Source organism: Protopterus annectens, chromosome 2.part1 (assembly GCF_019279795.1).
Source record: "Protopterus annectens isolate FY-2018-M chromosome 2.part1, PAN1.0, whole genome shotgun sequence".
NCBI lineage: Eukaryota > Metazoa > Chordata > Ceratodontiformes > Protopteridae > Protopterus > Protopterus annectens.
The window spans coordinates 662,457,722-662,469,905 of record NC_056729.1 but is presented as its reverse complement, the minus strand read 5'-3'; the positions used below and the strand labels follow the sequence as shown (position 1 = coordinate 662,469,905).

The 12,184-nt window shown below is 36.0% G+C and overlaps 1 protein-coding gene across 1 annotated transcript in view; it reads left to right on the top strand.

Annotated features, from left to right (window-relative positions):
* LOC122794894 (vomeronasal type-2 receptor 26-like) overlaps positions 1-10,963 on the top strand; it is a 191,079-nt gene extending 180,116 nt beyond the window's left edge. Inside the window, exon 3 of the mRNA XM_044063492.1 lies at positions 10,047-10,963. Coding sequence (XP_043919427.1) covers positions 10,047-10,963 — 917 coding nt within the window. The remainder of the gene's footprint in view (positions 1-10,046) is intronic.
* Positions 10,964-12,184: the final 1,221 nt, after the last annotated feature.

Genomic DNA, 12,184 nt, shown 5'->3' with positions numbered 1-12,184 from the left:
GAGGGGTATCATTCCCAGGGTTCCTACTGAGCCAGTGTATGTGCTATGCATTGCCTCTTTGCCAAGGCCAGGGCATACTGGGCACACCTCCTTCTGCCTACTGGGGCAGGCTCAGGTTGTTCCTCCTCCGAGTCACGCTCTGCCTGTGATGGCCTTGGCAATGGTGGGGGGCTGTTTGGCCCGGCCCTATGCTGGTCCTGCTGCAGCTGTTTTCGCAAGATCATATTATGTAGCATAGCACATACCATGACAATTTGGGTACATGTAGTTGGTGTGTACTGCAAGGCTCCACCAGATGTGTCCAGACACCGGAACCGTGACTTGAGCAGCCCAAACACACGCTCTATTACATTACGTGTTTGTGCGTGTGCCTCACTATGGCGTTCCTGTTCAGGTGCATGTGCATTTCTGATGGGTGTCATCAGCCACGGCTCCAGTGCATAACCTGCATCCTCCACTAGGTGTCCGTGCGGGATGTCCCCACTGGCAAATGTCTGGTACAGCTGCGTCAAATGCCAGATGTGGGAATCGTGGTAGCTCCCAGGACAGCCAGCACACACATTCATTATTATGCCCTGGGCATCACACACAACCTGGCAGTTGATGGAGGGGAAGCCCTTGCGGTTGATGTATGCCCTACCCCGCTCACCGGCTGGTGCTTTGATGCGTATGTGCATGCAGTCTATTGCACCCAGTACCTCAGGGTATTCCACTATTTGCTGGAAGAGACGCATATTGCTGGCCAATACCTCACGGGCATTGGGGAAATATACATGATCACCGACATCTGCTGACATGGCATCCAGGAACTGGTGCAGTACCCTGGAAGCTGATGCCTGTGATATCCCCATCATATCACCAGTTGGTCTCTGGAAGGTACCTGTTGCTAGTATTCTTAGGCCAACACATACCTTGGTTTCCACTGGGATGGGTTCCCCTCTGTTGGTTCTGTGTGTGAGGTGTGGCCTGCACAGCTCCACTATTTGCTGCAGGAGGTCTCTGTCCACTCTATAGCTCTACTATCTCCAGCTCATGTAACCCGTGGTAGGTGACCCTGGGCCTGTACACTCTTCTCCGTCTCCTCACTGTGGGTTGTCTGGCACCATCTGCATTGTCACCACCCTCAGCAAGTCGCCTATGTCTCATTATGACAGCTATGGCAGCCCCTAACATTTCTGCTCTGAGTTCAGCTTTTCATTTTCACTTCTGACAACTTAACTCCTGTCTTGCAGTGTCTCTTGAGAGAAACATTCTGCACTGCTGTTTGCAGAGTTTTAAGTGCTGGGCTGGGCTACTATTCTGCCTGTGTAATTGCCTGCATCTAATTGTTTTCACCTGCTAGCTCCAGCAGTATTCCTGCTAACTTCCTACTAAATCTGTTGCTTCCTTTTTCCTTTCTGTTTCCTCAGGAGGAGCCGTGTGCAAACCAGCAGAAACACGCTCACAGTGGCTTACACGCGCACATACTTACACAGTTCGAATCTGCTTATTCGGTTAAAACGCGTGCACCCGCAAACGGTGTTAAACATCTCCCAACATGCTCCCACATGCTCAGTCTGCCTTCCACGTGCACACTGCCTTACACGCGCACACTGCCTTATCGTGGCGCTGCGACACGCATACACATCCAGCAAGAAACTTTGGTGTAGGCAACAGTGTACACCTTCCATTTCTTGACTTTCTCATGCTTACTTAGTGGCACACCTCTTTCCATGATATCTGTCTGACATCTGTCATGTAACTCTAACCTCCAGTGAACTGCATTTCTTTCTACCATTCCCCCCTGTGATTTCACCTATCTCCTACTCTGTTCCTCCCCCTTATGTAACTCTTACACCACTCAGAATGTGCTCATTTGCTATGTGACAGTGGAATTCAGTATCCTTACACTCATTTGCATCAGATTGCCTACTAATGCTTAGTTACATCTCTTAGACTCAGCTTCCCCCCTTAGCAACCACTACACGGTGGCCATGTTGGTTTTGGTCTGCTGGCCCCTTCATTGACATTCCATGTATTGCATAAAACCCACATTTGTGGGTTTAAAACCTTCGTTTTTATGTTCTATGCAGCGCAGCCTGTTTGCACGGGGCTGCGCTGGGTTTAAACATCGGCAATCACCGAAAAAAAATATATATATTTTTCATATATTTGCATCAGGTTACCTTGCCAATGGCCACATATTTGTCCATTGGCATGCTGCCTGACACATATGCACCCTTTATTTGGAGCTGACATGGCTCCATTGCAGTTTTTGCAGAAACGTACTCAGTTGTCAACTGAGTACATTTCTGCAGCTAAAACGGCTCTTACACGGGCTGTTCTGGGCTTCCTGGATCGCTAATCATCCTCATTTGCATGCTATTCGGCTGCAAGTGAGGTGGTTAGCTTATCCACGCCCACTCCGTGTAAGAGACGTTTTAGCTTGGCTCTTACACGGACTTTGGGCTGTTCCTGGATCGCGAAGGCTGCATGGAGTCTTACACTACTCTTAGACTCCGTGCAAGCCTTCGTGAATCCAGCCCCTTGTCTTTCACTAAAAATTTCCAAAAATGTTCCACTACATCCTTTATGTCTCCACTTTTTACATTATATGTAGAGACAAAATAAATATCCTTACAAGTTTTATCACTGGCTGCCAGATGATATTTCTTATAATGGTGATGTTCACCCTTATTACATTTATTCCTTACCATATTATCCTCCTTTTTTACCTTCATAAGGGCATTTTCTAAAATATTCACATTGTACCCTCTTTTCAAAAACATATTATATGTGATATCCCATTCCCTTTGTAGATTTTCTTGTGTGTTACATAATCTAGATACCCTTGCCAATTCCCCATAAGGGAGAGCTTCCAAAGTATGTACAGGATGGCAACTAGATGCATGAAGGTATTGATTACCATCTATAAATTTCCTATGTATATTTGATATAATTTTACCATGTTCTGTACCCTCCAAAACAAGATCCAAGAATATTACTTTGTTTCCCTTCTGTATTCCATCAAATTCTAACCCAAATGGGTTACCATGTAAATCTGTCAAAAATTCATTAACTGAATCAAAACCACCATCACAAATAAAAATGAAATCATCTATGTAACGAAAATAAAATAACACATTACATTTCATAAAATTTAACTCAAATAGAAATTTCCTTTCAAAAATTCATAAACAATTATATACATGGGGCAAAGCTGCCCCATTGCTGTACCTTTGTTTCTGCCGATACAAAACATCATTAAAAATAAAATAATTATTCTTTAAACAGAAATCCAACAAATCTACTATGAAATCAACAGAAGGGTTGTCTTTTAAAGAAGATCTCACTGCATTGAGGCCATCATCATGTCTAATAGAGGTATATAGACTTTTAACATCCATAACCAACCAATACATTTTGTTGTTCCAAGAAATAGAGGATATTTTGTTTAAAAATTCCATACTATCTTTGATGTAAACTGGAGATTTAACTACATATGGTAAAAATATTCTATGTAAAATCAAACCAGTGTTATGTAGGAAATAGTTGCAGGCTGAAATAATGGGTCGACCTGGGGGGTTATGTAAGTTCTTATGTATTTTTGGTAAACAAAAGAATACAGCTAGGTCCTTTCTATCATTGTCTAACCTATTCCTCACATCTTTCTCTGTAAAAAACTACCCATATATATATGTATATATATTTATATATATATATATATATATATATATATATATATATATATATATATATATATATATACATACATATATATGTGTGTGTGTGTGTATATATATCTATATATATATATATATATATATATATATATATATATATATATATATATAAAAAATAAATCTCCTTTCTGTGTCTTCCTCAGATTGAACTGATTTAAAAAGAAAATATTTTAATGATCACTGCTACACCCACACCTATTTGTCAAGTTAACCAGAACAAACATATATGTTATCCCTTTCTTCTTATATATCAAACTGAAGACACACATATGAGTTTCTTGTATTAAACACATATTTCTTTTCATATTGCAAAATAAATGCTAAAACAGTTTTCAAAAAGTAGTCCTCAGTACACCAGGTAGGTTACAAGATGTTACAGTTAATTCAATTATCTCTTAAACTTTTCGTCATGCATTATCGATTTTGAAGAATAGTGGTTTATTTAGAGAAACCTACTTGGCTTTCCTGCTAGATGTGAAAATCTTAACTGTATATTGCATGAAGAAACGATGCCTGTATTTTATTGCAAGTGTAATTGTGAAGCTGTAAGAAGTACATGAGGTAGAACCCAAAATGGCAATGAAAACAGTAAGCCTGTGATAGCTAGCCTCCCCTCCCCTTCCCTTAGACTTAATCTTTGTACCTCATGTAGTAGTAAACTCAGAACCTTAATATGTCAAACTTACTGAAACATCTTAAAATAAAATATTTTCCTAAGTGAGGTATTTGCAGTAACATCTTTTTCGTTTTCAAAATTAGACACCTCAAAGATGCTTCCCTACTCTGCATATATTATTCCTCTAAAAATCACAAATTTTATTTAGCAATTTAAAAATATAGAAATAGATGATATTGTTTTATACCCGATAAAACCAGAAAAGGACATTTCAGTGTTGTGGAACATTCTGGGGCAGTTTCAAATCTTGATACAAAATTAATGAATTAATGAATCTAAAACAAAGGCAATAGCTATAAATTATTTACCCACACACAAATTGGTTCAGCAATATCCATATTTATGGGGACATGATAAAATAAAGTACATAGGAGTATGGATTAAAAAGCATTCTGGTGTGGCAGCTAAGGATATGTGGGAAGGGACTAAACAAAAGATAAAAAAAACTGAGACATTGGAAGCTTTGTTATATGGATATGGATAGCAAGATACAAGGAGTTAAAATGTGTTTAGTCCCTTTAGTATTATACACGGTTTAGGCATATTTTTATCAACAACAGAAGAGAAGTTGTGGATAGCAATTAATAGAGAGCTGAAGGATTTTATCTGGGAGGGGAAGATGACAACTGTCAAGTGGGATAAGCTGATTCTTCCAATTGAACAAGGCAGTTTGGGGTTACCCAGTTTGAAGGGGTATTTCAAAGCTAGACAGTTAAGGCTCCTGTACATCGTACAAGCAGAAACCTATAATTCAAAGTGGAAAGGGGTGATGATGAAATAAGGAGGAAGCTCAAGAAACAAGTAGAGAATGGGATTTTGGATCCAGATCCTTAAGGAGAATAACAATAAATATATAGAATATTATGTCCATAAAGTAGCAGAAAGTATTCTAAGAACCAAGCCAACTCAGGAATGGAGAAAGGAGATTTTGTTGATAGGGATGACTACAATTAGCGATACAGGCATTAAACAAGAGGAGGCTAAAATTTATTGGAGAAAACTGGCAAAAGAATCAAGGTATTGGGAGCAAATAATTACAGAGGGAAAGGTAATAGAATGGGAAGAGGCCAAAAATTTTTTTGGACTGCAGGCTTGAGTTTGCCTTCCCTATCAAGGATTGGTATCAGAGTATAGTCAAAGAGAAAAAATAGTGGGATCCTAAATGAAAGGCCAGCAGTAGTAGAGTTTTAGTAGAGTCTAGAACAGAAGCTGTCATTAAAATAGGAATAATTAGAAGAGCACACAAAATATTGCATGACAACTATAAGAATCAATCAGAGGGGGTTAGAAAAGATTGGAAAAATAGTTTGGATAAGCAATTCACAAAGAACCAATGGGAGATATACTGGTCTAATTCTTTAGGATCTTTGCTTGGAAGTGTTTACATAAGTATTTTATACCCAAAATAGACTCCAAAGAATTTTTCCTCAAGTAGATAGCAAATATTAGAGGTGTGATGAGGAAGAAAGCGATAATTGGGAACATATTTTCTGGGAGTTTAATGTGTTGTCAGACTTTAAAGATTCCCTGTAGACTGCTCTGTCAGAGATACTGGGTGAGCAAATTGGTGTAACTAAGGAAGTGATTTTTTTAGCTATGATACAGAATCAGAATTGTCTAGACATAATAAGTTCTTGCTGAGTCTAATTATGGTGGCCACCAAAAAATAATTACTAGAAAATGGGAATCAAACTCTAAACCTAATTTACTAGAAGTAGTCAATATAGTAACACAGATAAAACAACTGAAATTAGGAATTTTTGTAAAGGGAAGGAGCATATTACATAGAAAAAATGAGAATTGTGGAAACAAGACATGCAGAGGAGGAATGAAGTTTAAAAGAAGGCAAGATTTGAATGAGCTATGTAATGCTTGATTGGCAATGACTGCAAAGATTATAAGTAATGAATAATATTTGCAACTAAAATTATGTCATTATGGTTTGTGATGTACAATGTTTGCAACTATTATGTCAATATGGTTTTTCATGTATATAAATGTATGATTGCCTGTGTCATACATGATAATTTAATAAAGATGTTTTTTTACTAAAAACAGACCATAGAAGGGAGGTGAACACATCTACTTTGCAAAATTAACATTAATAACCAGGTTATCTTTTCTGTTGTTCCATTAAATTCAAATTTTATTTCATACTAGAACTGTACCATTTAAATCTAACTCAAATGTACAATAAAAGATTTGCCATAATGGCCTACCAGGAATTGTCTGCGGTAAAGATTTAATTTTATCCAGATGCAATTATGAGGACCATTCTTAGTCCAGCAGTTCAATTAACAGTTGTCTGAAGTTGTGTCCATACACAGAATTACTCAAATGCAGTTATGAAAACACTGGCTGGTGTAAGTGCATAACTATATACTGACAAGCTTGCAGACTATAATCTTTAATAATATTGAAGTACTTTGAGATTTACATGATACAGACCTGACCTGATTATCTAGTTTATTACCTACTGAAATGAAAAAACAAAAAAAATTGTGCTGTTTTACTGTACTTATCTAGAACAGACTGAGTGAGTATAGACATGGGGATGGATATATGTTACAGATAAGATACTTGTAAGCCATTTTTTTATCTGCTAAAAGGATACATTAGTTTAATTGAAATCATTTTGAGTTTTATTTTTGATTGTGTACCAAATAAATGACCCCACTGGAAGCCGACACATAATAAAGTTGATGAACGCTGGTATAATTACGTTTCGTGTACTGACCCCAGGTATAAACTTCTTTATTCTACAGTCAGAAACATAATAAGTCACATGCTCTACAATAACCAGCATTGATATCTGGTGAACATTTCCGAAGGGATAATTGTGTTGGCAGCATAAGGGATAGCTCTGTTGAGTTCCCTTCTCTCCTCCCAACTCTGCTTCAGGAAATCAGAATTTACATGATGGTAACCATAGGCTATATACAATGATCACTGACATAGCAAAGGTGATCAAAGACTTTAAGAAACAGAAAATGTATTATGTCCATTGTTGCACATGTATAATGATTATAGAGTTTAGTCAATTCTCAGTTTCTTCAACATGGAGTAGATTTGTATAGACCACCTGCAAAACTACATCTGTCATACAACAGTCAAGTAAAGTAGTCATATATAACACAGACACACACACACACACACACACACACACACACACACACACACACACACACACACACACACTCACATACACACACACACACACACACACACACACACACACACACACACACACACACACACACACACACACACACACACACACACACACACACACAAAGACACATATACACACACAATGTTCCCCATATTTCATTTTTGATTCTGTTGAAATGATTTGATGTTGAAAGGATCTTATCTTTAGCACTCAGAGTCTTACCTATTGTATTTTTTTAGGAAAAAGGGAAACAGACAAAATAATTGAGCAAAATTAAATCAGTTATATAATATTTTAAGCATTATAAACATGTATGTATCAAGGAGCCATCAACACATTTTTCAGTACAACAGCTATATATCATCTATCAGTTATACCTCTTGCTAGACACAGCAGTCATAAAAATCCCATATATGGAGATATGACTGATCCTTGCATACATTACAGTCTGGGAAATCAGGCTTATCACTCAAGAGTGTCTTCATTATGAATAGTCTGCCTCTGTAAAGTCTGCCACATCAGATGCCATTAGTAAATTATATGATATGGGTCAAAATATTTATTTCACTTTGAAACTACTGGATTCAGTACAGTATAAAGCTTTCAGAAGCTAACCAGTTGCTTTAACTGTCTCATGATGGTGGCCTGTGCCACTATACTTTTGAAGCAATGGGACTATACCAAACTACAACAAACTGACACCCAGCATGAATAAGCAACCTTTTAGGTGACATGATTAGTGGAACTCCTGTGCCTTAGAATAAAAAGCCCTATCCAATTAGCGAGCAGCTCATTCCCATGTAACATCAGTTCCTTTATTTAAAGTAGCAGTGACCATTCTTAAACACTGCAAGTTACTCAGCCCTTTCCAGAAAAGAAAAACTGTTAGAACACAGCAAATATGTTGTATCATTCACAACATTTTATGACAATACAGTTATACTTCACAGTTAATCTAATAATTACTGGTAAAACTGAGACCTTTTATCTTTGTATGAAAGTTCCTATTCAGGTCCATTGTGGGAAAAGGATACAGTGGTAGGTTAAGTAATTTCAAATCTGATACCACACTAGTTTAGGAGGTGCAACTCAAGTGCCATGCCAGATCTTTTAATTCTTACTTCTTTTGGAAGTTTTCCCATAATTAAAAAGTTATAGCCCTGACACACAATTATGTATTGTTTTCTTAGCAACAAGAAAATGTTGAGAAATACCAACTGCACTAAGCAGATGAACATAAAGTGGTCCTGATGTCTCCTAAGTTTCCCAAAGGAGTAAGATATGGTCATCTGTTAGGTTTAGAACTAGTTGATTTTTTCATTAAAATGTGATTTGAGTTTCTCATTATCATGATTATATTCATTGAAGGTAAGATTTCAAGTTTCTGAAATGAGATAAAACAACTTGATAATGACATAAATTCCCATAATTAATTTTATAAGCACAAGAGTTCTGATTGCAAAGAAGGCAGATCCATTTCTGGGCATTCTGCTTTGCTTTTAGCATAATATATATATGCTTATACAAGGTAAGTAATGTCAGGACTTTGACATCTTCAAAGAAGATAATATAAGGCCTATGAAGGGGAACCAGTATTTTTTCATGTCATATATTTTTCGTAGCAATATGATGTTTATGATTCAGCTTAATAAAACAGTTAAGTGTGACAGGCTCATTACTCAAGCTGTACTCATACTGTAGATCACATTTTCTTACAACATGACCTTAACAGACAGTTTCACTCAGTTCAAAGCTAGCACAGCATAATACAAAGTTATGAATATATATGCCATTTCTTTCAGCAGTCAATTATACTTTAGGAATCCAAAATAAATATTATGAACCATTACAAATGTCATGTATATTATATATAAAAACATATCTACTAAGTAAAGATAAACACATTAATAATATTTTGTATTAATAAATTATATCTACAAATAAACCTCCTCAAGATAATTTCAGCAGAATATATTCTTTTAGGTTTGCTACCTGGTCTTACTTATAACAGCTATAAATTAGCATATTGTACTATTTGTATTACTTGTTTACTTTTCCAGTTGAAAAAATATTGTGAACAAAGGCTCATCTGTGAAATATTTGCAATGTTTTTCTCGCAGATGGCAATAAATATTATTAAAAGCAATAATTTGCCAACAGAAAAATACACAGAATACATCACTGTCCTTTGAATGTTGATATTGATGATTACATGTAAACAATAGAATTCTACACCTCAAGGATTTCTTGTCTTAGACTGACAGCTGAGGCTTTAACAGCATGCTCCCAGAATACCCGTCACTGCAGACTGTAATTGATTAATGCACATAGTAATGTTGTTACATAACAGGAACAATATTTGTATTATAGCAAAACGCTCGAAAAAATTAACCATTGAAAACACAGCACAGGAAAATATAGTTGTAACATAAATGTATCTGAATTTTACAGTTAATAATTTAATTTATCATTACAGATTCTAATGAATGCATCTCCTGCCATGAAGACCACTGGCCCAATGAAGCCCAAACCAGATGTATTCCGAGAGTCAAAGAGTTTTTTTCTTTCATTGAACCTCTTGGGATAGTGACCACTGTTATCTCTGTATGCAGTTCTCTTTTTACAGTGTCTGTTCTTGTAGTTTTTGTATGGTACCATGGAACTCCAATTGTCAAAGCTAATAATCGTGAACTGAGTTACCTACTTCTTCTGGCTCTTATTTTATGCTTCCTTTGTCCACTGATTTTTATTGGTCAGCCAGACACTGTAAACTGTATCTTGAGACAAACAACTTTTGGAATCATCTTTGCCATGTGTGTTTCATGTGTGCTTGCTAAGACAGTAATGGTTGTCATGGCTTTTAATGCAAAAAAGCCTAACAGTTCCTTACGAAAGTGGGTTGGTCCAAAGCTTTGCTATGTTATTGTAATTACCGGGACATCAGTGCAAGTAATTTTGTGCTGTACTTGGTTAGCTATTTCCCCACCCTTTCCAGAATACAACAGAATGTTGTATCCTGGCAAAATAATTATTGAATGCAATGAAGGCTCTTCAGCAGCATTCTGGTGCATGCTGGGATACTTGAGTCTTTTAGCACATATAAGCTTTGCATTGGCTTTCTTGTCAAGGAACTTGCCTGACAGTTTTAATGAGGCCAAGTTCATCACATTTAGCATGTTTGCCTTTGTCAGTGTGTGGATATCATTCATACCAGCTTATTTAAGTACACGAGGAAGGTATATGGTGGTTGTGGAAATATTTGCTATTTTGTGTTCAAGTTCTGGTTTGCTTATTTGCATTTTTGCACCGAAGTGTTACATACTATTGTTAAGAACAGATTTAAATACAAAAGAATATTTAATGGGTAGAGCAATTGTTAATAAGAAAACATAGATGACACTTAAAATGATATGCTTATTTGTTTTTAGTTTAAGGATAATGAATAAAAAACAAGGTATGTTATTGGTATTTATGAGAGTTTCAAATAGTAAAGCTTCATGAAAAATATTTTATATATATATATATATATATATATATATATATATATATATATATATATATAATCATGTTTTTAGATTCTGTAAACATTATGAATGCCTTCATAACAAACATGAAACAAATATGTATCAGAAAGAAAGCCATTCAGGAATCAACAAATTAATAAATGCTATTTGGATATGATAAGATGTGATATTTCATATAACTACATACTCAAACTAAGTACTAAATTCTCATATGGAAAGTTAGCTTGCCAAATTACAAACAGTTAAGAGTTAATATTCTATGAGGATTTGTTAATTTACCAGCTACTGGATATTTTATTTTATTTCATTTATTTTCCTTACAAAAAAGTGATTGTATTGATTGAGGTGGACAATTTTTGACCAAAACTTAAAAGAAAAATGCAAAGAAAGTACAGTACAATACAGTGAACATAGCAACACTGCCCACAGTTACACAGTAAGACATAACAGCAATTTAACTAGTTAAATAACTCCAGCTGATAACTTCCTTATATAAATACTGAACCTGGCTTGCCAGCATCATAAGGTGCTTGGCTACCCCTACTCCTACACAAGAGCTTATCAAATCATTATGTTTGTGGTCAAAACATGTTTCTTATTTCCACATATTGGGGTACGAAAATGAAACAGTGCTCTCTGTACATGATACTTTGGTTGGATATCAAGTTGCAGAGGAGTGGCAGTGGCAGATTATGTTATCTTCACAAAATTAAGGCTTTCACCGTAAAGTGATAATAATCTATGGTTACTGGTTAATAAAAATCAGTCTAAAGACATTAAACATGTTCTAAAGCCATTGCTTAATGTAGCTAGTAGGCCATGTTCTATAGACAGAAAAGATAAGCTGAAGTACAAACTGCAACAGAAAGTAGGGTGAGCAATGAGGCAAGATAAAATTCTCAAACATACGGACAGTAGTTGCATTTCTTTCCCAGTCATTATTTAATTTTGTCACTAACCCTACCATTTGATCCTTGTGCTTTTAAGTCATTGATAACATTGCAACAATATTTTTAAAATATATTAGTTTTACAGTGAAATTCAAATGATATTGTGATTTCATGTTAATTGAATGTTTCACACAAGTAAG